Raw genomic sequence first — 26,388 nt, 5'->3', positions numbered from 1 at the left:
AGAGATTCCTACAAGCAACTATATGCCAATAAAATGGACAACCTGGAAGAAATGGACAAATTCTTAGAAAAGCACAACCGTCCAAGACTGAACCAGGAAGAAATAGAAAACAGAACCAGACCAATCACAAGCACTGAAATTGAAACTGTGATTAAATATCTTCCAACAAAGGCCCAGGACCAGATGGATTCACAGGCAAATTCCATCAAACATTTACAGAAGAGCTACCACCTATCCTTCTCAAACTCTTCCAAAATACAGCAGAGGAAGGAACACTCCCAAACTCATTCTACGAGGCCACCATCACCCTGATACCAAAACCAGACAAAGATGTGACAAAAAAAGAAACCTACAGACCAATATCACTGATGAACATAGATGCAAAAGTCCTCAACAAAATACTAGCTAACAGAATCCAGCAGCACATTAAAAAGATCAGACACCATGATCAAATGGGTTTTATCACAGGAATGCAAAGATTCTTCAATATATGCAAATCAATCAATGTGATACACCATATTGACAAACTGAAGAGAAACCATATGATCATCTCAATAGATGCAGAGAAAGCTTTCGACAAAATTCAACACCCATTTATGATTAAAACCCTTTAGAAAGTAGGCATAGAGGGAACTTACCTCTATGTAATAAGGGCCATATATGACTAACCCACAGCCAACATCATCCTCAATGGTGAAAAACTGAAACCATTTCCACTAAGATCAGGAACAAGACAAGGTTGCCCACTCTCACCACTATCAGTCAACATGGTTTTGGAAGTTTTAGCCACACCAATCAGAGAAGAAAAGGAAATAAAAGGAATCCAAATGGAAAAGAAGATGTAAAACTGTCACTGTTTGCAGATGACATGATACTATACATAGACAATCCCAAAGATGCTACCAGAAAACTACGAGAGCCAATCAATGAACCTGGTAAAGTAGCAGGATACAAAATGAATGCACAGAAATCTCTTGCATTCCTGTACACTAATGATGAAAAATCTGAAAGAGAAATTAAGGAAACACTCCCATGTACCACTGCAACAAAAGGAATAATACCTAGGAACAAACCACCCTAAGGAGACAAAAGACCTGTATGCAGAAAACTATAAGACACTGATGAAAGAAATTAAAGATGATACAAACAGATGGAGAGATATACCATATTCTTGGATTGGAAGAATCAACACTGTGAAAATGACTATACTACCAAATCAATCTACAGTTTCAATGCAATCCCTATCAAACTACCAATGGCATTTTTCACAGAACTAAAAACAAAAATTTCACAATTTGTATGGAAACACAAAAGACTCCGAATAGCCAAAGCAATCTTGAAAAAGGAAAATGGAGCTGGAGGAATCAGGCTCCCTGACTTCAGACTATACTACAAAGTAATCAAGATAAAATGGTACTGGCACTAAAACAGAAATATAGATCAATGGAACAGGATAGAAAGCCCAGAGATAAACCCACACACATATGGTCACCTTATCTTTGATAAAGGAGGCAAGAATATACAACAGAGAAAAGACAGCCTCTTCAATAAGTGGTGCTGGGAAAACCAGACAGCTATATGTTAAAGAGTAAAATTAGAACACTTCCTAACACCGTACACAAAAATAAACTCAAAATGGATTAAAGACCTAAATGTAAGGCCAGAAACTATCAAACTCTTAGAGGAAAACATAGGCAGAACACTCTTTGACATACATCACAGCAAAATCCTTTGTGACCCACCTCCTAGAGAAATGGAAATAAAAACAAAAATAAACAAATGGGATGTAATGAAACTTAAAAGCTTTTGCACAGCAAAGGAAACCATAAACAAGATGAAAAGACAACCCTCAGAATGGGAGAAAATATTTACAAACAAAGCAACTGACAAAGAATTAATCTCCAAAATATACAAACAGCTCATGCAGGTCAATATCAAAAAAACAAACAACCCAATCCAAAAATGGACCAAAGACCTAAATTGACATTTCTCCAAAGAAGATATACAGAACCAACAAGCACATGAAAGAATGCTCAACATCACTAATCATTAGAGAAATGCAAATCAAAACTACAATGAGGTATCACCTCGCACCAGTCAGAATGGCCATCATCAAGAAATCTAATAAATTCTGGTGAGGGTGTGGAGAAGAGGCAACCCTCTTGCACTGTTGGCAGGAATGTAAATTGATACAGCCACTATGGAGAACAGTATGGAGGTTCCTTAAAAAACTAAAAATAGAAATACCATACGACCCAGCAATCCCACTACTGGGCATATACCCTGAGAAAACCGTAATTTAAAAAGAGTCACATACCACAATGTTCACTGCAGCTCTATTTACAATAGCCAGAACATGGAAGCAACCTAAGTGTCCAAAGACAGATGAATGTAAAGAAGATGTGGCACATATATACAATGAAATATTACTCAGCCATAAAAAGAAATGAAATTGAGTTATTTGTAGTGAGGTGGATGGACCTAGAGTCTGTCATACAGAGTGAAGTAAGTCAGAAAGAGAAAAACATCAATACCATATGCTAACACATATATATGGAACCTAAAAAAAAAAAAAATGGTTCTGAAGAACCTAGGGGCACGGCAGGAATGGAATAAAGACGCAGATGTAGAGAATGGACTTGAGGACACAGGGAAGGGGAAGGGGAAGCTGGGACGAAGTGAGAGAGTGTCATGGACATATATACACTAGCAAATGTAAAACAGACAGCTAGTGGGAAGCAGCCACATCGCACAAGGAGATCGCTCGGTGCTCTGTGACCACCTAGATGGGTGGGATAGGGAGGGTGGGAGGGAGACGCAAGAGGGAGGACATATGGGGACATATGTGTATTTATAGCTGATTCACTTTGTTATACAGCAGAAACTAACACACCATTGTAAAGCAATTATACTCCAATAAAGATGTTTAAAAAAAATGCAATACGGTGCACGTACTACATATGTTATATAACACATCAGTTAGGTCTGGGACAGCACTACTTAACTACCTATACACAAGGTATTTCTGTGTATATAAACATTCATACGTGATACTTCAGGGTCACATTTTATCAATAAATTGTTAATGAAAAAAACCCTTGTTCTTGAAATCTTTTGGCATTTGAAAATGAATATTAAAGGACTATAAACCTATAAAATTTTCATTCTGACTTAACCTGGCTCCACAAATTACCAATATTCATAAAACCTTCAAACTATGCTTTTGAAACGTGCAAATGTAAGAAAAGATACACTTATTTTCCCATCCTTCTGATTTACAAAATATAAGGTAATTATGTAAGTTGATAACTGGAGGAAATGAGAAAAAAGCAGAAGAGATCAGGAAAAATCAACAACAAAAAATTTAAGAATAGGCTAATGGAGGATCAGTAACAAAAAAACACAGAACAAAAAGTCTGTTGCTGTGCACTCTGAGGTGAATTACTACATCTGTGTATAGCGTTTTTCTCTATGGCTAAAAAATATGTTTTGATATAGACAAACACATATTTGTAGATATTTTGATAGAGACAAACACATATTTACAGATAATCTTACATGTCTATTTTCTCTTCGTCTCCAAGCAGCTAACTCTTTAGAAGCTAGTTCTTCTGGACTCATTCTTATAAGGTGATCAGGGGTTACTTCTCCTTTTAGCACTTTTTTAAATAATATCTGGAGGTATTTAAAAATGGGAAGGAAAGGAGAGAAAAACATTTTTAAAAGAACGAGAAGCTGCTGTATAGAAACTTGTAATAAATGAAGATGAAATTTTGAAACCTAATTTACAAATGTTTAATGATTCACGTATTACCTCCTGCAAAGAGAATAAATGACAGCCTTGTGTTCTAGAAACTTACCATCTAAGGTAGCTAAATACACATTTTGTATAAAAACCAAGACACAATGGAGAAGCATGTATGGTGAAGTCATTACAACATCTTTGCAAAGTTGTATTAAGTCTTCCCAGGGACAGACACTGTCACAATAGCCAACCCATGACTATATGAAAGATACTGCATAAAAGAACTTTATTGAATGTGATGTCTTTCATATTTTTAAGATTTCGTATGTTTAAATCCTAACAGGCTTACAGGGGACTCCAGAGCAAAGAACCAACTGTTAAGAAAAAACCTGAAGGAAGTAAATATTTACTTGAAGAAAAGCTTTCAGATTACGTAATTCAAAAAGTATCTGATCCCCTGCACCATGATGGCAGATTGTACAATGTAGATTTTTCTTATGTAGCTGTTAGCATACTTCAAGAAAATACCTCATATCACACACTACGGCAAATACCATTACACAAACTGACAAACTGATATCACTCGTGTGAAAACGTTGTAAAACTTAAACAAATGTGTAAGGAGTTTGCATCTACACCCACAGCTTTCAGATTTCCTCTAAGTCCCAGGAAAAGATTAAGGATTCAATTAAAGTTTACTCCACTGCTAAGATTCTTAGAACTAGTCATATTTAAATTAATAACAATATTTTAAAACAGCTTTCTTTTTTATCAAAATGTAAATTATTTTCTTAAGCAGTGTAACTCTATTTTCAAATTTACATCAGAAGTATTAAATACATAGTGTTACAAATTTTGGTTTAACAGTGTTTTTGAAGAATACATATGAATGAATTTTTTAATAAACTGGATTAAACAAGGGACATAAAGGAAAGAAAATTCACATCAATCGGGTTAAGACAGATTTAGTATTTTATATTTTAACAGACACTGCATAACACTAGTCACCACTGTTCAGAATTCATAACTCAGTTCAGTAGCAAAAGACTAGGTCTCGCTTCAAGAAATAAATTATAGATCTATTGTATGAAAATCATAAATCTCTATGTATTAGGAAAGTTGGAAGCATAAAGATCCAGACATGAACAAAACATACTTACATTGTTTTTAGGATCTTTCAGATTGAACATCAAACTTCTATATTTGTTCTTATATTTAGCATCTGTGTCCCGAAAAAAAGAGAAAAGCTCTTTTTCAATTTTTGTGGCAACTTTTGCTGCCTTTTCCTCTGGTACCTTCAAATTTGAGTCTGTAAGTCTTAAAATGAGAATAATTCAATTATTTTCCAAATACATGAAGCGTATATTATTCAATCTTCTACAATAGCAACGCGTGTTACCTTTTCATAAGAATATCTTTGAGAGAATGCCGGACGCTCTGTCGGATCTGGTCTGTGGAAGGCTTGGAGGCAAGAGCCGCCGGAGGATGTGCACCAGGGGGGCCCTTTTCGGTTTTCTTCTTCTTTGTCTCTTGCTTCTCATGAGCACCTAATTTAAATAAATATCAAAACTCACTAAATTGCTTTTAAAAAGATATTTTCCTTTTTAATGCACAATGTAAGTGGACTGATTAAAAATCACTGTTTTAAAATCATAAGATCAGACTCCATATTCCACACTGAAATATTCCTGACATTGAAATTCTAATCTATGCATGATGACAGATGATAACTAAACTTATTGTAGTGGGTCACTGTGCAATATATACATATATCAAATCATTACATTGTACAACTGAAACTAATGTTATATGTCAATTATACCTCAATAAGAAAAAAAAGTTCTAAATGAATTTTAATTAGAAATTAAGTGAGTAAAAAGTGGCCCTAATGCTATAAAATGTATATACCCCTTTCCCATATTAGATAATGGTTTTTAGAGCTACTTTTCATATATATATATAAAATATATATACCTGTAAAAAACTATTTAGAAAAATTGATCTGAACTTATTAGGTGTGCAGATAATGTAATGTCCTTACTAATACCACAAAATTGATGAATCTCCTCTGGTTTTAAAACAATTGTGTTAATTTGAATGTTAAGCTTTTCAAATGATTTTTCATTCCATCATTACTAATTTATGCACATCTTCAGAATCTCAGTGTCCTACAAACTCCTCATTCCAACAATTCTTAAATCGATCATTTTTTTACCATTCATGTCCTCACTTTCCCACACAACCAACTTTGGCCAGGTAGCCCAACACCTGCCATTCTGTTGCAGCCTGAACATCTTAATTCTCTCTCCTTTAAACATCAGCACTGGCAAAAACCACAACCTGGTGAAAGCTAACTTTTATCCTTCACCCAAATAGCCAACAAATAGCTGAAGGTAACTGGAGAAAGTAAGCACTGGTGCTGACAGATCTCACTTTAAATTTACAACCACAAATCTCAAGTAGAGAGCTCAATCTGCCACCCTAATCCTATTAAACTGTCCTAGTAAATTTGCTCTCCCACTTTCCAAAAATGCATTTTATGCTTTTTCTCCTTTCTTCTCAAACCAATGATACCTCAACTTGGACCTCATTTGATTTTCTCACTTCATATTTCACTGAGGAAGCAAAGCAGTGTCAGCTATTTTCCCATCACCAAAGCTACTAACATACCTCATGTGTCCCCGCTCCTTCCACATGCAGCTTTCCCTACTGTTACAATGCATCAGCCGTCCTTTCCTATGACCAACCCCTCCAGGAGAATCCTATTCCCCTCTGATCTCTTCATGGATTTTGAACCTCAACTATCGCCTCTCTCTGTCGCCCACATCCTCAAATTCTCTCGCTACTGGATCATTCCCATTAGTCTTACAAACATGCTATAGTATCTCTTTAAAGAGAAATCCTGACCTCATATCCACCTCTAGCCACTACACCATTTCTGTTCCCTTTAACAGCAAAATTCCTTCAAAGAGTTATTCATAATCACTATCTCCAGTTCCTCACCCTCCATCCTTCCACACGCCACTGCAACTGGCTTTTGTCCCCACTGCTCCACCAAAACTGTCTAGACAGCATCTGACACAGTCGATCATCACCTCCTTCTTGGAACTTCACCTGACTTCCAGGCCACCATGGTCTCTTAGTTCTCTTACCTCAAAGGCCATCTCTTAGTCTCCTTTGCTGGATCCTCTCTTCCTCCCAAGTTCTAATTGCTGACGCACCCCAAGGCCTCTGCTTCTGCCCCTTCATTATCAAACTCTCTCTGTAGCTCTTTATATCTAAGTGCTTGATTTAAAATAACACCTATGCACTGACAGATCCCAAATTTATATACCATTGCCCAAAGTCCAGACTCATCAGCCAAAAATTTACTCAAAATATCTCCACTTGGATCTCTAATACCCATCTCAAAGTTAAAATACCCATATTTTTCAATTTTCCTCCCCAATCTCTTTCTCATCTCTGCAGATAGCACCAACACTGATCTAATCACCTCCTAAGACTCTTCTTTCCTTCACCTACCTACACCTAATCCAACAGCAAGTTCTGCCAAGTCTACTATAAAATATATATGAATCTGACCACTTCCCTCACTGTACCTCTGTTCCAAGCTACCACTCTTTCTTTCCTAGGATACGGCTAAAGACTCCTAACCAGTCTACTCTCCTTCTCTCCTATCCTACTACAGTCCAGGCTCCACAGGAAACCACAGTGAGCCATCACTCTCTTGTACAAATTCCTCTAAAGGTTCCCCATTATATTGAGAACAAAAAAAAGTAAACTCCTGTCATGGTCTCAAAGTTCCTACATAATTTTGTCTAAACTCACCTTCCACCACCATTCTATCCCTCGTGTATTACATTCTAATCATTCCACAGGGATTTTCTTGCTCCTCAAATGCAGAGGCTATCTCCACCTCAAAGCCTTCAGCTTGGCTGTGCCCTCTATGGATTCCTTCCTCCCAAACAACTCTGCATCCCTTTAGATCCCACAGCACATTACCACCTCCATTCTCTCTGAAACAAACTCCCTCCCACTTTCCTTGACCTTGACTCTCTATCCCATTACTCAACTTTTTCTTTATAGTGCCTAAATTCTCTAAAAATAGCACACCATTTTATCTATCTACCTGTTATCTGTCATTTCCCATTGGTATTTAAGTGCCATGAGGGCAGGGGCCTTATCTTACTAAGTTCATTAGTACTTTCTCAGAATTTGGACCAATAATTCTTATTTCAAGTAGGGTCAATCGCCTAAACTGTTTTTCTTGCCTTTAAAATGTAAAAGTTTTTAAATTTCCCTAAATATACTAACTGAAAGTATATGAAATAAAATATAAATACATTAGTATATAGTAATTTCTATTATTCTTACTACCTGGTTTTGAAGCTTTTTCTCCTGTGCAAGTAACAGCTGTAGACTCTTTTGTTATTTTTTCACTTTTTTCTTCTGAGGATCTCCGAGGTAAAACTGGTTGTCCCATCTTTCGAAGAGGAGCTAGCTGCCATTTTTTTATTTCACTATCCCTACAGTCTGATGAGTTTTTGCCTTCACCAGACTCCTAGGAAAAATAGTATTTAATTAATTAGAATGAAAACTACTAAACTATCTTTAAATACAAAGCAAGCCTCCTGAGCATGTGGATTGAAAAAATTAGTATGACAAGCTATTAAGATATCAAACATATTCCACTCTTTAGCCCAATAACTGTTTTTTGAAGATATATAAAACTCAATTAACTGCAAAAAGGACCTTCACCGTTTCATCCAAAATCCATTTGTTAAGCACCTATTTTCTGCCGAACACATAACAGTCTGTAATGGGGAACTAAAAAACATTGAGAAATAATGGCATTAGAAAGAAAATTAGGTATAAGATAGTAAGGGTCCTCTTCGTCGGCTGCAGATATGAAAAAAAGAGGGGGGGGATTGTGGAGAAATCAATTATCTGTATTTTTTACTACTTTCTAGAACAAATGAAGTCACATTTACCTATAAATGTATCAAATTCTCAGTGTACCTACTGGCAATTTTAACTCCTATAAGGTAGAACAAACCATGAGAACACCTACTATTTTTGTCCTAATTATAACCCACAAAGAACTACAAATGAAACCAGAATTGTGAGACCCTTGGGAGTTAATTAATCACATCATACCAGTCTTCACTGGTGGGGAAGTGGTCAAAAATCCGCCTGCCAACATGCAGGGGACACGGGTTTGAGCTCTGGTCTGGGAAGATCCCACATGCCGCGGAGCAACTAAGCCCGTGCGCCACAACTACTGGAGTCCATGAGCCTACAGCCTGTGCCCCACAACAAGAGAAGCCACCGCAATGAGAAGCCCACGCACCGCAATGAAGAGTAGCCCCCGCTCGCCCAAACTAGAGAAAAGCCCGCACACAGCAACGAAGACCCAACTCAGTCAAAAAGTAAATAAAATAAATAAATTTATAAAAACAAAAAATCACATCATACCAGTGAGAAGAATACTTGTGTATAGAAATATAATCATAGTTTTTAAGAAGATAGAGTATATACAAAAAATCGATTTTCTCTAGACTGGGAATCCTATAATTTTTTACTTTACTTGTTTATTTTCTACCTCTCCAACTAGACTTACTTGAGAGCAGGAACATTTTTCAATCAGTCATACATACTCAAATCTGGTACCATGCTTGGCACACAATAGGAACTCAATAAATGGTTCAACATAAAATCTAGGGATAAGAAGTGATATTTAAAAAGCAGATTCCATCAACTAAAATCAGAGTAGTCAAATAAGATTCAACAGTTCAGTATCAAAAAGAAAAGAAAAGAAAAGCAGTAATCACTTGGCTCATGTATTTATTTACAATATCAGACTAACCTCGGTTCCTTTTCTGATACAGAGACTGGATAGAGGGGTTTCTCAAAACATTCACCATGTTAATGTTTTATAATGTCTTTTTAGACAAGATGGAGATAACTCAACTGAATGACTAAACAATGAGCTGTATTTCTGAATGGCCAAGAAATTGTACCCAAGAAATGATGATTAGAAGTTAACAGAACCTTTCCAAAGGCTTGCTATAAACTGTTTTCAATGGCGCTCTCAGTTCTATATTATCAATTACTTTGGTGCTAATCAAATCAACAGAAAAAGTAATAGTAAATATCAGAAGGACATAATCTGATTCTCAGCAAGTCTTGGCAGACAGGAAACGCTGGATGGCACAAGGATTTGGCAAACTGGAACTTAATCCAGATTTATCACATAAGGAGTGTCTCAAGAACTGAGTTTGTAAATAATGGAAACGGCTTTAGAAAAAACATGCTTATGTTCTTCAATCTGAATGGTCGAATTAAAATATTTCCAAGGTTCCTAATTTATGTTTGTTGTGTTTTGGAATATTATACTTGACCATCCACATATATTTGTTTCAGTGTTTCCTCCCTAGCACTACCTATAAGAATAACAAATCAATGATTAGAAAAATCACAGGAAATAAAAACGTAGACAATGAAAATAAAATTTAATCAGGTAAAGTGCTGTGTCCTTTGTACATTTCTCCTGTAATTGACTAATATCTTGAAATTTCTATTTAGAAAATACTTTAACAAGGTAGTTGAAAATGTAAGATGAGGGAAAACTGACAACTTTTTAAAAGGCCACATTTTAAGAGAAACATTATGAGATACGGGTTCCAAGCAAATACTGGAACAAAAATCAAAAGAACTAAGATTACTTTTCCTTACAGAGAACTCCTTCACTTGAAAATAATAATGCCAAATGTGGTTTTATGGATTCGTAGATATTTACGGACTGAAAAGCTTTTTAGAAAAACTTCTCAGCAAGCACAATTTATACCTACCACCACAAAATCTCACACACATTCTACCACAGAAAATGCAAGTACCAAACTAGAGACTAGAAATAGCACAAAAGACTGTAAGAAGTAAGATCTGCGTATTTTGAAGATGTCACTACCTGGTTTCACCAAGCCTGACAAAACATTTTAAGTAAAAACCCATTTTTACTGAAAAATAAATGTGAAAATGTACACAACAGTGAAATCTAAAGAGAAATTTCAAATTCGCAGTCAGCCCGAAGTTCTTAAGTAAAAATAATGCATTAATGAGAGGCTCACCCGTTTCAAAATTTTGACCTTGTGCTTCACTGTATCATCTATATATTTGGTTTTGTCATTTGTTGTAGTGTGCTTTGATAACCCAAGCTTTTCATATTCCATTGCTTTATCTTCACTATGGACTTCAACTTTAGCCTGGTTTCCCAAAATATCTGGATCTACTATTTCAGTCTTTTTATCTTCTTCGGCACAACATTTCACACACACATATTCTTTGTCTTCCTCTCCCATTTGCTGTGCTTGAGAAAGACTTAACCCAACACAATCACCATGAAACCAGTCATCACATCTCCCACAGCCAACCATAAACCTGGAGAGAAAAAAAAAAAGAACACTTTGATTCGATACATTTTCTTAAAAACCAATGCTGAGTGAGCCTAAACTGAATTTTTAATATTTTTCCAGTATTTTGCATGTTTTCTGTCTTTACCCATTCTATCAGTTCAACATGGAGAGAGTTTTCAAAGAACATTCTATGAAAACGGAACTTTTAAGAAGTCAAACATTTCCCCTCTGAGTGAGAAAATACTGGGGGGGGGGCCGGGAGGGGGACACATAAGGATAAAAATATAGGGCAACTGACCTTTGTCAGCATACTGTATAGAATAACAATGTATAGAATAACAGTATTTCTCCACTGAGAAGGGTGATAAACTGATAATCTGATCACAGACAACCCATCAAAGTTACAACTACATTTACCACATAGACTTGAAATCATACATAAAACTGGAGTCACTTATCCAACTAATCATTTTACATAACAAAGAGAAAAACCAGATGCAACAAAAATGCAACTCAAAACTAACAAAGTGGAGCCTCACAAATTGTTATTAACCACCTTAACTATATATATATATATAACTATTCTTTGAGCTCAAAATATTCTGGTTCATAGTGTCACAATGATTTAGCTAAAGGATCTTTTATGTACTTCTGAGGATGGGCTTCCTTACTACGTGACCTTGTACTTTAGATAATAAACTTGTTTTCCCAAATAATGACCAAATTATATCAACATGAAGATATTACTATTCAGGGTGAATTTTTTTTTAAATTTCCAAACGATCTCCTTATATTTTCCCTTTACTGCATTTTATCTAAGAAATAATTTCACTAACCAATGAAAAAGTCCAAGGACAGATTTATGACTCTAAAGAGTTTGTTTTTCTAACTTAGAAAGAATATCTGGAATTATTTTAGAATAAAATAGCAAAACAGATATATAAACAGCAATTTGAGGGTGAAATTACCTTTTTCACATACTTTTCAACCCATTATTAAGAAAATGACAAAGCTCACTCAATCACGTTTAACATTTTCCTTTTTTCTTCCTCAGGTTAGTAATTCATGGTATGTTTGAAAGATTTAGGAGAATTTAAGTATACTCTTTAATGATCTAAAGACTTTGTGCTGATTTCGATAAGAACAGTGGCAACAGCAACAGTGACCAAAGTCCTTTTAAAAACCTATCGTTCAACAGGAAGATGTTAAAGGTAATTAATATACTGGGTGATATGGCCAACCCTCTCTAAATATACCAGTGGTCCTGTTTTAATGCAGAAACTGTAAGAATCAGAACGCTGAGTTTCAAACCTTACAGGATATCTTGAAAAAGTCACGCCAAATACCCCACCCCCTCAATTGCAGACCACTCTATTCTTCCTCTCTCATGTGCCTTTCCACTGTGCATCAACCACTGCCGTGCACCAAGGAAACCTGACTTCTTCATGTCTACAATTCACCATTCTTTACCCTAACTGGCGATGCCTGTGCTACCTTTTTCAGATAAGTCATCATTTCCTCAATGGTTCATTTTAAAACTTAAAACAAATTCATTAAAAAAAAAACACCTCATGCCTTAAGTAAAAATAAATAAAAATACAGAATATTTTGGATTCAGAGCCCTAGTGAGAAAACTTTCCAACAATGTGGTATTTGTCTGCAAGACAGAAATGATTTCTCTAGGTTTGGGAGACTTTAGATGGGTCCATGCATGTTTCAGTGATACAGATCATACAGCCAACAGAAAAATACGAAGTCTGAAAAATACAGATACTTAAAAGTTCTTCTATTTCAGATTGCAAAGTTGTAAGAACTCCTATTTCTTGAAAGCAACTATCTAGGCTGAATTTCTTTGAATTATTGAAGGAAAGCTAATGTGATTTCCCATCTCAGCTATATTAATAATTCCTTCAAAGCAAGCCTGGAATAGTTTCAATAGGACACATACTATGACCATGGCTATGCTTTTGCCCCAAATCCAAATCTAACAAACCCATTAGGAAACTTCAAATCTTTATTCAACCAGGATAGAGTCATTTTATGATGTGGAATGTATTCATTGTATCACCATGCCCCCAGTTTATTTATGGAAATGTCTCCTCAAACTTGAGAAGCTCTGAAAAACAAATCTCAAAACTACAGTGCCATCCAGACGTATCTTAATAATAAGATTTTATATAAAAAATAATGCAGTTAAAATTTTGAGAAATCAAAACAAAAAATGACATTGATAAAAATAATTACATGTCCTAGGGGAAAATGTAATTGATTCACTTGAAAGTGAAACTGGAAAATTTCAGAAAAGGAAATATTACCAGTACTATGAACTTTATTAAGTGGCCTATCACAAAAAGAGAAGATACACTGTCTTCCCTTTTCATATTACTTCTCATGGCTTAAAAAGGGAGAGGGAGTATGGATCAAATAGCTAACATAATTACCCTCCCATTTTCTGCTCTGTCCTTGAAGTTCTGATTACCAAAAGGCAAAATCACTCAAAGATAAGACTATAACCCAGGTGTTAAATATTTCACTAAAAAAAATTAATGTGTGGTAAAAGATTAACTCTGAATTAACTGGACCAAGTCAGCATGAAATCAGTTAAATGGAAAAGGTCAGAAATATTTATGTTTTGTTCTCCTACTGTTATACATTCATTCACAAAATTTTAAATCCTACTATAATTTAAACCTAATTTAAAATGTAATCTTAATTCTAATCTTCTTGGCACAAACCAAAATATATCCTTAGAAAATTTTCAAGTTTCTTCAAAGTAAACCACAAAAGCAACATTGAGAATTCCTGTTCTTAAAAAGTCATGTCACAAATTCACTAACAATGGAGCTGTTACAAGATGAGCCGTTAAGTTCTGGTAAGTGGTTCCTTTAAGTAACAACTAAGACTGTATTACTGTGAATGTATATGTACTCACTCTTTTCTATGGTAAAATGATTTTATTCCACATAAACATTAAATCATTGTTTTTGTCACTAACAGTCTAGTCTGCAGAGAAAAGTACTTTTCTATCAAACTCTTAAACTCCTGAGAAAAACCAGAATCACTTTCTCTAAGAGAAAATTTCCTTCTCAGAAAAAGGTTTCTTGTTTGAGTATAAAGCTATGACTCCATTATGCTAAGGATATTTTTTTGTTTCTAAATTTCATCCAATGAACTAATCTTCTACAACTGGGCAAGAAAGTGTAATACAAACTGAAGATACAAATGTCATCTGGAGAGGCAGGGAAATACTAGAAACTACAAGGTAGGTACAAGGTAGGTATTATGAAAAGACTAAGACTTCTTCCTTCCAAAACTGGCTTATGTTTAAAAGACGTTGAAAGATAAGTTTTTTAAAAAGTATTAAATAGTATGGCTTTTAAAGTAATGAATATACCTTAGCTACAAGGCTGAATCAGGAAAATAAATGGAAGCCAAAACAACAGCACGAAGTGTAAACTGTGAGGCAGTCAATGCCTACTGTCTTTAGGATACATACAGAAGTTGCTTATGGTCGAATATTACATTTGGCCATGCCATGAATGAATCCGTATTTAAAAATATAATTTCCAACTGGAAGCACATACAGGAAGCTAACCTCAGTTGCAACACATGTAAAATGCTGAAGAGTTATAAAATCATCTTTACAGAAGTAAATTTGTCACAAGTGCTAAAAAAATGTATTAAGAAATAGCTTTCAATGAATGTAGCTGGCGCATGAGATCAAAGATATGGATGAAAGTTACTTCCACATATGTCCTTCCTAATAAATTCATATTCTCACACATGGATTAAACTAGGAAAACTACATGCTGCGTGACAGGTGCATTTTTTGAGTAACCTCAATATATACAAGCAGAGTGCATCAAAGAAGTAGTGAAGGCTAGTTAATATGTAAAGAAAAAAACAATCAATTACTTAGGCTTCTTTATTCACAAAATTGAATGTGAAATGCTGCTTCCAAAATTGATAGTTTCCAGTATTATTACATATTATTCATGTCGATTACATAGGGTAAACTCAAAATCCCTACACATCTAATATTCTATGTCATTTTCCAGCCTGGGGCAAAGAAACTCTAGGTTTTATAGGTTAGATCCAAAAGGGAGCCTTAGGTAAAAAACAATCGGACTTAACCATCTTCATTTTAGGAAAATAACTGATATTGGTGAAGTGACAGTCATCATTCAAAAGCCTGGGCAAACTCCTGAGGACCACGTCATCATAACAGAAGTTTATCTCCAAAAAGGTTACATTATAACATGTCTTCCAACTCTAGGCCAAAGTTTCATTTCAGAAACTCATTCAGTTTAAGGCTCCTATTTCATACTCTGACAACATGTCAGTATGATGGTTTTTAGAAGATGCTGGCAAAGAAAAAAGGGCTAACTTAAAAGAGCACTTACAAGGACCATCCAGCCCTTAATTCTCTTAGGCCCACTTGAGAATAATTGAATAAGGTGTTTTAAACAAAAAAGCATAATAAACAGCACAAAAGTGAGGGCAAATGTAGCACTATATTCAAACAAGTCACAAGTTTTAAAAACTGGAACATGCTGTTATAAAGTAACCACTGACACTAAAAACAGGCTATGGGCTGAATCACAAATGAAAAAACCCCTTGACATAAAAGTTATTTTTTACAGAATAGACCCAAGAACTCCCAACCACACCCTCCATACCAAAATAATGTGTTACACTGCACTGCACTAAACTGTCCCTCCCTAAGGAGTTTCATTTTCCTGTAATCTAATTGTGCTGGGAAATCGTTCTAACGTTTACTTTCATGAGTAAAGATAATATTACAATGTGCAAGTTACAATGTTCTTTCATCATATCAATGTTGATAGAAGTTCCAACAGCAATCTCAAAACTTGAACAGGATAATCTTGTAGCTGGAAACTCCACTTCACCTCTTGTTCTCTTTTTCTCAAAAAGCTAGCAAATAAAAAATACATGGGCGGGGAGGGTGGCAGTGTCATAAAACTATAGAATACTAAATCCTAAGGAAAGAATGACAACGGCAGTGCTATAAAATCACTTCCTAAAACATTAGAATTCACAAGAAACCCAAATCACTCCATTCCATGTTACATACAAAATTCCCTTGCGCCATTTAACAGTTGTTTTAGCTACCGAATTTCATTCTAAGGTCAAGTTTGATAGTTATGAAGTAGTGGTATTAAGTCATAGTAAGTGTGCTTCATTTGAAAGTATATGTAGAATTTCCATTATGCCCTTCACAATTTATTACCAGTTCTTCTCAAGCCAAACAAAATAATATATAACCTCCAGACCCAAAGCACTATAACAATTTTCTGATTTTTTTTTTAAGATGCAATGACTAAATTACACTAACTGGTCACAATGATAAAACATTTCCATATATACCAGCTTTTGGTCAGACTATGTGTTTTAAAGTTTCTAGGGTGGCATATTTGTAAATTCAGTGGCTCCATCTTACTATAATATATCCAGGATTGATGAGGGGTTTCTGTTTGTGCAAAAGTCTTTGTATGTTAAATAATCTCTTTCTATAAAAAGTTCTCACACTAATCCCACCCTAAAAAAAATGCAATTTCTCTTTAATGTACATATCACATATACATACACACACACACACACACACACCTGTTGCCATGTGGTTTTTTGCAAAACCCACACTGCTTGCTGGGAGTCCAGATATATTTGCTTTCAAATGAAGAGCTATGATCTGAGCCTTCCCGTTTTACAGTAGCTATATTATCTGGAATGAACAACGGTGGCTCATCCAAAGAAAAACTTTTGCTGCTTCTTCTTTGACGGGGTTGTAGGTTCTTCTCAGGTTTTTTTAATTTCAATTTATCCTCTTCCTTAAAATGTTCTACACTACCTGTGTGCTCAAGCTCTTCCTTCACATGACTATTGGTTCTCACTGCTGGAGCCGGCTGCTGGGGCTTATGGCACTGTTTCTGGCTGGAATGCAACAAATGTCCAGTTTGTGCAGGATGATGAGGTTCTTTTGAGCAACCAGGGTGACCGTGAGGCTTTTCACTCAAAGAATGAGTTAAGGGTTTGGAAATCTGTACTAAATTTTGATCTTGTGATATCTTTCTGAATACAGAATGAGCCTGATTTTTCACAGATTTAACCCCAGAATTGCAACTCTGAATCTTTGAATCCTTATCAACTTGTTTCTTTCTCACTTTGACTGGCCTATGAAAATTTTGCTTAGATTCTGATTCATCAGCATTTCGCTTCACACTTTTGACATTAACTTTAGTTACGTTATGCATTAATTCATGCTTTGCTCCAACAACTTTTTTCCGAGTATCTGTGGTCATGGTTTGCTTAGAATGAATTACAGGTTTTGTATGTTTGGGCTTTATGTTTTTTGACTCTAAGCAAGAAACACTATTTGACTGGCTGTCTCTGTCATCTTGAAGGTTTGCTGTTTCATGAGACTCCATTTTAATACTTTCAACAATATTCAACTGTTTTGAATTTTGGTCAGGTGCATCACAAATAGCATTTTCTAAAATATTACTTTCTGGTTCAAAAGCACTAGTATTAACCACCTCTAAGTTTGATTTATTAAATCTGGTGCCCTCCAACTGCTTATCATTAGACTCTGTGTCTTTACAGTAAGCCATTTCCATTTCACTTCTCTGAAGGGAGTTCTCAGCTTTATCAGCAACTTCCACGCTATCTTTCGATTCCAAACTACATTCATTTACTTCATCCACAGAGCCAGACAAACTGACAAGGTTCTTTTCTTTCTCATTTGGGTTTGTACAAGCAGCATTGCCAGAGAAAGCAACGGAAGATACGGGTTCCTCACTGACACTGTCATCTTCGTGGGGTAATTTCATTGTCTCCTTTGATTCTTGTTCAACTTCTCCTTCTACCTTCATTTCTTCAACAACAGTCCCATCCACTTTACCTGAAATGGAATCGTTCCGTTCATGTTCTTCTTTACCTGAAAACGTAAACAATGGGCTAACAGTCTTGGCTTTACACTCCATCAGAGTTTCATTTTTCTTTTCTTCAATACTAACACAAGTCTCTGAAAGGAGTGGACAGTTTAACTCATGAGATGGCACATTTTCTTCTCCCTGATTATTACACTTCTGCTCAGAATCCAACCCAGCTTCACCCTTCATTTCCAGACAAGATGCAACGGCTGCTTCGATCTGTCCACTGTGTTGGCGGCCCCTCCTGCTCTCTTTCTGGTGCTCGGGTTTCGGCGACGTACCAATTTCTTCTTTCATCTGACACCTTTCTTGTTGTTTCACCCCTGCTTTAGGGGCGGACACAGTCTTCCCTGATGCCTTTTTTGTGCTATTTAAAGGTGCTGCATTTGAACGCTTGGCAATAGTGCTTTGTCGCAAACTTCTTATTTGTTCTATCACAAGGGAAAAAAATAAATAAAAAAAAACTTAGTTATTTTGCCATGTGTTTTTATTTCAACGCAATTTAGAATACATCACTTCTTTATTCTGAGCTATAAAATTTATTTTCCCATTTCAAAGAAAATGTACTGACATCTACTCATGATGATGGTTACATTTTTTATACACTTATCAAAGTTCTATAATTCTGGGGCAGAAAATAACCTGTATAAAATTCAGACTGATATTATACTTTACAATAAGAAATATTTTCATCAAGCTTCTTTTCTATGCAAGTAAGCTGGGGGTAAAATCAATGAGGTTCCTTGGTATTACTACCCATCTTAAAGCAAGGCTGTCATACAGTTGTAAACATTAAATACCTTTAAGTATATAAAACCAAACAAATTCAGGTGCCAATAAAATCTGAACTAAACCACCTATCACAAACAGGATCTGTGTGAGTTTCAAAGCACAGCCTCAAAAGAACTCTAATGTCTTTATGAATGTGCTTCCCTTATATCTCCATTTTAGCATTCAAGCTATTCCTTGAATAGCTTGAATATTTTAAGAAATGAAATATACACTAGAGTACTAGACACAGATCAACAAAAAGAGAAATTATAATTAAAGAGATTTAAACCAAGAAAATGTATCATAAGTGAAAATGCTGAAAGTATGAAAATAATTTAATAAAGCTTCCCACTTGTAACAATGCTCCTAACAAAGAATCCACTAACTGAGACTTTCCTCCTTTCCTTATCTGGATACATCCTCCAAGGGAAAAAGAAACACAAAGTGAAAAGAAATTGGAAAGAAAGCTAAATAATTCACTAAGAAAAAAAAATAATAATAATTCACTAAGTTAAAAAACAACCCCAAAACTGAAATACAAAATAAGAAGCTATATCCAAGCCTATGCATATCCAATACCTCTGAATCAACTCTGTATGAAAACTGAACATCACAAATTTTTAAAAAGTCTCCTTCCTTTTTAATGCAAAATGCTACTATGCACCAGTATTTAGAACATTTTCCTAATTTGTCACGTATCACTGAACCTGTGAAACTCTTACAGAAGGTGTCACAGGTCCTCCTCATTTGTCTTTAACAGTCCTAGTTGATGCTTGTAGTCATGACACTCAAAAGTGTCCCCATTTGGACAATAAATTATACGGTTATCCTATCTTGGAGACCCTTTCTAATTCCCCAGGACTTGGCACAATATTTGGTCATCAGGTAAGTACCCAACAACTTCAAAAACTTACTTAGTGGGGGCTTCCCTGGTGGCGCAGGGGTTAAGAATCTGCCTGCCAATGCAGGGGACACAGGTTCGAGCCCTGGTCCGGGAAGATCCCACATGCCACGGAGCAACTAAGCCCGTGCGCCACAACTACTGAGCCTGCACTCTAGAGCCCACGAGCCACAACTACTGAGCCTGTGTGCTGCAACTACTGAAGCCTGCGCTCCTAGAACCCGTGTTCCGCAACAAGACACTGTGATGAGAAGCCCTCACACCGCAATGAAGAGTAGCCCCTGCTTGCCACAACTAGAGAAAGCCCATATGCAGCAATGAAGACCCAATGCAGCCAAAAATAAAAAATAATTTTTTTTTTTAAAAAAAGGGGGGCTCTTCCCTGGTGGCGCAGTGGTTGAGAGTTTGTCCACCTGCCGATGAAGGGGACGCGGGTTTATGCCGCGGAGCGGCTGGGCCCGTGAGCCATGGCCGCCGAGCCTGCGCGTCTGGAGCCTGTGCTCCGTGACGGGAGAGGCCACAACAGTGAGAGGCCTGCGTACCGAAAAAAAAAAAAAAAACTTACTTAGTGGATTATGAACCACTCATGCTCAGATATATAACATTTTAAAATAAAATTTTAATGGTTTGTTATTAATATTTAGATAATTTTTAAAGCTCTGAAGACAGCCTGTAATAATTTATAGCTCTACTATATTTATATGCCCTGAAATAAAATAAATGAAGAACTTTTAACACCCATTACGTAAGTGGTTGATAAATGAATAGCACATTCAACTGTGAAGGTATTCAGATAAAAAATTGTTTTCCAATAGTAACTGATTAACTGACAAAGGATAAAGTAACTCTTTCTCCTCTAACTATAAACTGCCTTAGTTTGAAGCCGGGCGGTATAGGCCAAACATTACCATTATTTGTCTATAATGTTCATTCTGCTCTTTTTGCTTCTCAAAGTCACAAATATATACCAAATAACCGATTTTTTAAAAAACTGAGGAAAAGATGATGAAGTAAACATATGCATCTGAGCTAATAATCCACTTCTCAAAACCGCACGTTAGAGCTATGCAAAAGCTATGAACCTAAAAGGAAAGAAAGGACCAATGCCCTAAGAATTTAACGAACCATGCCTCTGTAGTGAAGGCACCATTAAAATCTAAAAGGAGGGGTTTCAGAGAGCTTCTGAATGGTGAAGTAGAACGCCTCCACGCGCCACAGTGCTTGCTGGACTGAAGTTTCTTTGTTCTTGACCTCACCCTATGAATCTCTTCATCTGGCTGTTGGTTCCTGTGCTTTAATATCCTCGGTAATAAACCACTTATCTGAAAGTTTGGGGGACATTAGTTTCTACTGTGACAGTTATTTTCCCTCAGCACGTGACAAATGACAATCAACTGTTTTCCGGCTTCCATTCTTGCTATTAATAAGGCACCTTTCAGTGTAACTGCCGTTCATTTTTTTGCCGTGTGGCTGACAGGATCTCGGTGCTCCAGTCGGGTGTCAGGCCTGTGCCTCTAAGGTGGGAGAGCCAAGTTCAGAACACTGGTCCACCAGAGACCTCCCGGCTCCATGTAATATCAAACGGCGAAAGCTCTCCCAGAGATCTCCATCTCAACGTTAAAACCCAGCTCCACTCAACGACCAGCAAGCTGCAGTGCTGGACACCCTACGCCAAACAACTAGCAAGACAGGAACACAACCCCACCCATTAGCAGAGAGGCTGCCTAAAATCATATGAAGTTCACAGGCACCCCAAAACACACCACCAGACGTGGTCCTGTCCAACAGAAAGACAAGATCTAGCCTCATCCACCAGAACACAGGCACGGGTACCCTCCACCAGGAAGCCTACACAACCCACTGAACCAACCTTAGCCACTGGGAACAGACACCAAAAACAACGGGAACGACGAACCTGCAGCCAGTGAAAACAAGACCCCAAACACAGTAAGTTAAGCAAAATGAGAAGACAGAGAAACCCATTGCAGACGAAGGAGCAAGGAAAAAAACAACCAGACCAAACAAATGAAGAGGAAACAGCCACGTTAAGAGGATCAGACCCCAGGATCAAGTGGGGTTTATCCCAGGAATGCAAGGATTCTTCAATATACCTAAATCAATCAATGTGATACACCATATTAACAAACTGAAGAATAAAAACCATATGATCATCTCAATAGATGCAGAAAGAGCGTTCAACAAAATTCAACACCGATTTATGATTAACACCCTCCAGAAAGTAGGCATAGAGGGAACTTACCTCAACATAATAAAGGCCATATATGACAAACCCACAGCCAACGTCGTTCTCAATGGTGAAAAACTGAAACCATTTCCGCTAAGATCAGGAACAAGACAAGGTTGCCCACTCTCACCACTATCGTTCAACATAGTTTTGGAAGCTTCAGCCACACCAATGAGAGAAGAAAAAGAAATTAAAGGAATCCAAATCGAAAAATAAGATGTAAAACTGTCACTGTTTGCAGATGACATGATAGTATACATAAAGTATCCCAAAGATGCTACCAGAAAACTACTAATCAATGAATTTCGTAAAGTATCAGGATACAAAACGAATGCACAGAAATCTCTTGCGTTCCTATACACTAAAGATGAGAAATCTGAAAGAGAAGTTAAGGAAACACTCCCATTTACCACTGCAACAAAAGGAATAAAATACCTAGGAATAAACCTACCTAAGGAGACAAAAGACCTGTATGCCGAAAACTATAAGGCACTGATGAAAGAAATTAAAGATGATAACAAACAGATAGAGAGATATACCATGTTCTTGGACTGGAAGATTCAACATTGTGAAAATGACTCTACTACCCAAAGCAATCTACAGATTCAACGCAATCCCTATCAAACTACCAATGGCATTTTCCACAGAACTAGAACAAAAAATTTCAGTTTGTATGGAAACACAAAAGACCCCAAATAGCCAAAGCAATCTTGAGAAAGAAAAACAGAGCTGGAGGAACCAGCCTCCCCGACTTCAGACTATACTAAAAAGGCACAGTAATCAAGACAGAACGGTACTGGCACAAAAACAGAAATACAGATCAATGGAACAGGATGGAAAACCCAGAGATAAACCCATGCACATATGGTCACCTTATCCTTGATAAAGGAAGCAAGAATATACAGCAGAGAAAAGACAGCCTCTTCAATAAGTGGTGCTGGGAAAACTGAACAGCTACATGTAAAAGAATGAAATTAGAACACTCCCTAACACCATACACAAAAATAAACTCAAAGTGGATTAAAGACCTAAATGTAAGGCCAGGCACTATAAAACTCTTAGAGCAAAATGTAGGCAGAACGCTCTGTGACATAAATAACAGCAAGATCCTTTGTGACCCACCTCCTAGAGAAATGGAAATAAAAACAAAAATAAACAAATGGGACCTAATGAAACTTAAAAGCTTTTGCACAGCAAAGGAAACCATAAACAAGACAAAAAGACAACCCTCAGAATAGGAGAAAATATTAGCAAATGAAGCAACTGACAAAGGATTAATCTCCAAAATTCACAAGCAACTCATGCAGCTCAATATCAAATAAACAAACAACCCAATCCAAAAATGGGCAGAAGACCTAAACAGACATTTCTTCAAAGAAGATATACAGACTGCCAACAGACACATGAAAGAATGCTCAACATCACTAATCATTACAGGAATGCAAATCAAAACTACAATGAGGTATCACCTCACACCAGTCAGAATGGCCATCATCAAAACATCTACAATAAATGCTGAAGAGGGTGTGGAGAAAAGGGAACCCTCTTGCACTGTTGGTGGGAATGTAAATTGATACAGCCACTATGGAGAACAGTATGGAGGTTCCTTAAAAAACTAAAAATAGAACTACCATACGACCCAGCAACCCCACTACTAAGTATATACCCTGAGAAAACCATAATTCAAAAACAGCCACGTACCACAATGTTCACTGCAGCATTATTTACAATAGCCAGGACATGGAAGCAACCTAAATGTTCATCGACAGGTGAATAGATAAAGAAGCTGGAATATTACTCAGCCATAAAAAGAAACGAAATTGGGTTAGTTGTAGTGAGGTGGATGGATCTAGAATTTGTCATACAGAGTGAAGTGAGTCAGAAAGAGAAAAACAAATACTGTATGCTAACACATATATATGGAATCTAAAAAAAAAAAGAAAAAAATGAAGAACCTAGATTCAGGGCAGGAATAAAAACGCAGACGTAGAGAACGGCCTTGAGGACATGGGGAGGGGGAAGGGTAAGCTGTGAGGAACTGAGAGAGTGGCATGAACTTATATACACTACCAAATGCAACATAGGTAGCTAGTGGGAAGCCGCCACATAGCACAGGGAGATCAGCTCGGTTCTTTGTGACCACCTGGAGGGCTGGGATAGGGAGGGTGGGAAGGAGACACAAAAGGGAGGACATATGTATATGTATAGCTGATTCACTTTGTTATACAGCAGAAACTAACACACCATTGTAAAGCAATTATACTCCAATAAAGACATTAATTTTTTTTTTTAATTTAAAAAGTAAAATAAAGGAAAGAAAGGGCAGGAGAAGAGAAAACACTGACAATTTTGGAAGCCAAACAAAAGATGATCAAGAAGTAACTGATGCAGGACATCCATAAAAAGATAAACAGTCATCTGGCACTGCTGGCGGAACCAATACCATTAACACCTCAACAGGCTTAGGAACTGGTGATCCCAGATAATTCTAAAGTAGGGAGGAAGGCAGGCAATTAAAATCAGGATGAGTCGAAAGCTGTTTAAAAAGCAGTGAGACCCCGAGCTCCCTCTCCACTACTCCATCCGTTGGGCAACTGCCCTTCCCAGGTTGGTTCTAATCGAAGACTGGAGGCTTACTCTTTGGGGAGTGTAAAAACAGAGTTTCTAGACTAAGGAACATCCAGAATAGATAAGAGCAGCAGTAAAGTACCCTGAAATCTGTAAGATTATGTGTATTTGTATATACTGAAAGATGAGATGCCCCCATCAGCTTCCCTCAAGGGCTCCCATGATATGCTAACAATCTAACAAGCCTAAAGTCTAACAACAGGAATTCCTCCAAAAAGTAATACAGCCAGATTACCATACAGTGATGCTCATAGTTGACAAAACGCTAAACACTGAGCAAGCTATCAATGATCAGACATTTAGCAAAGTCCCTGAACATGAAAGATAGAACCAAAAAAAGAAAAAAAAGACTAAAAAAACCTTTAAAACACCGTATCTTATGAAAGACAACATAAGATACTGCATGCATGAAACAAGACCAAAATGCTACAAAAAGGACTATTCCCAGAACAAAAAAAGAACATTCAGAATTTGATGAAAAAGTTGAAGGATAAACATGAGAAAATTTCAACAAGTAGAGGAAGAACACAGAGGTGGAAAGATGAAGAAAATGGAAGTGCCAGTCCCTGCTATCTAATACTTGAATAACAGGAGTTCCAGGAAGCAAGAGTTGACAAAATAAAGAGGAAAATAATCAATGAAATAATTCAAGAGATTTTCCCAGAACTGAAAATGGAGCATCACTTTCAAATTTCTGAGGAAAAACAATTTCCAACCTTGAATTCTATGTTCAATCAGACCATAATTCCAATGTGAGACCATATTAAATACATTTGCAAACATACAAGGTTTCAAAAATATATATCCATATTCCTTTTTCTCACAAAAGTACTAGAAGAGGTATGTCACCAAACGAAGGAGCTACTTCAAAGAAAAGTAAACAGAAACTGCAATACAGAACACAATCCTCAGAAGAATAGTAAAGAGCTCTCTGGACAACAGCTATGCATCTGACTTATACAGAACTAACACAACAGTGCACACAGAAGCAGATCAGAAGGGCCCCAGAGACACTTCCTCAATAAGATGAAAATGACAGAACACCTGACATGCACAAATATCTTTAAGAAAGATTCAGACAACTGGCAGAGTAGCTGGGGTGGAATTACTGATACGTACACTGAAAACTGTGTGTGCGAATGCATAAAACTATAAGCAAATGAACAACAAAATCAATTATTAAATCAGAAAGACAAAAAGTTGTATAGGAAAAGCGACTATAATTCACTAAATGGGTCACCACTAACAGCATATTGAGTCACAATAACGTAAGTAATTACTACTGATCTTACAAAATTATATATCAGAAAGATGAGAAAGTGTTCTTTTGTGTGATGGGGGAACAAGAGGAGGAAAGAATGCTAACTTCACCATCCAGAATGGGAAATCAATGAACACATACATCAGAATAATCAAGCAGTAGCAAGATACATATATTACTTAGAGACATGGAAGTAAATACCAAAAAATTAACAAAACCAGATGAAAGCGGTAATAGTAGTTTCCTCTGGGGAAAGGGAAATAAGTAGTAGGATGGCAAGTATTGGAAACTCATAGAACTAGTCAACTCTTTAAATCATGTGAATGTGTAATTTCAATAAAAATTTTTTAAAATCATACCAACAAATTGATACAATCTCAAAGTTGATTATCAAAATGCTCAGATTAGCAAACACCAAGAAACTACTATCACTGCTCAGCAACTTTACAACCTATCACATCAACCTATCACCTGT

General features: G+C 36.5%; 1 protein-coding gene across 10 annotated transcripts in view; it reads right to left on the bottom strand.

Annotated features, from left to right (window-relative positions):
* Positions 1–26,388, bottom strand: part of PHF3 (PHD finger protein 3) — a 103,824-nt gene that overhangs the window by 24,073 nt on the left and 53,363 nt on the right. For 9 of the 10 annotated variants that reach the window (XM_022565525.3, XM_022565526.2, XM_022565529.3 and 6 more), the window contains 6 exons: positions 16,786–18,538; positions 10,873–11,182; positions 8,123–8,306; positions 5,145–5,292; positions 4,906–5,062; positions 3,559–3,675 (listed from right to left, as the gene is read on the bottom strand). In XM_022565525.3, the coding sequence (XP_022421233.2) occupies positions 3,559–3,675; positions 4,906–5,062; positions 5,145–5,292; positions 8,123–8,306; positions 10,873–11,182; positions 16,786–18,538 (2,669 nt within the window). The remainder of the gene's footprint in view (positions 1–3,558; positions 3,676–4,905; positions 5,063–5,144; positions 5,293–8,122; positions 8,307–10,872; positions 11,183–16,785; positions 18,539–26,388) is intronic. The other variant, XM_089921714.1, reaches the window with a different exon arrangement.

Source organism: Delphinapterus leucas, chromosome 12, assembly GCF_059928025.1.
Source record: "Delphinapterus leucas isolate spDelLeu-1000000601 "Yukka" chromosome 12, BTC_Dleu_Yukka2, whole genome shotgun sequence".
NCBI classification, from domain to species: Eukaryota; Metazoa; Chordata; class Mammalia; order Artiodactyla; family Monodontidae; genus Delphinapterus; species Delphinapterus leucas.
The sequence above is the reverse complement of the archived record's forward strand: the minus strand, read 5'-3'. Positions and strand labels throughout refer to the sequence as shown.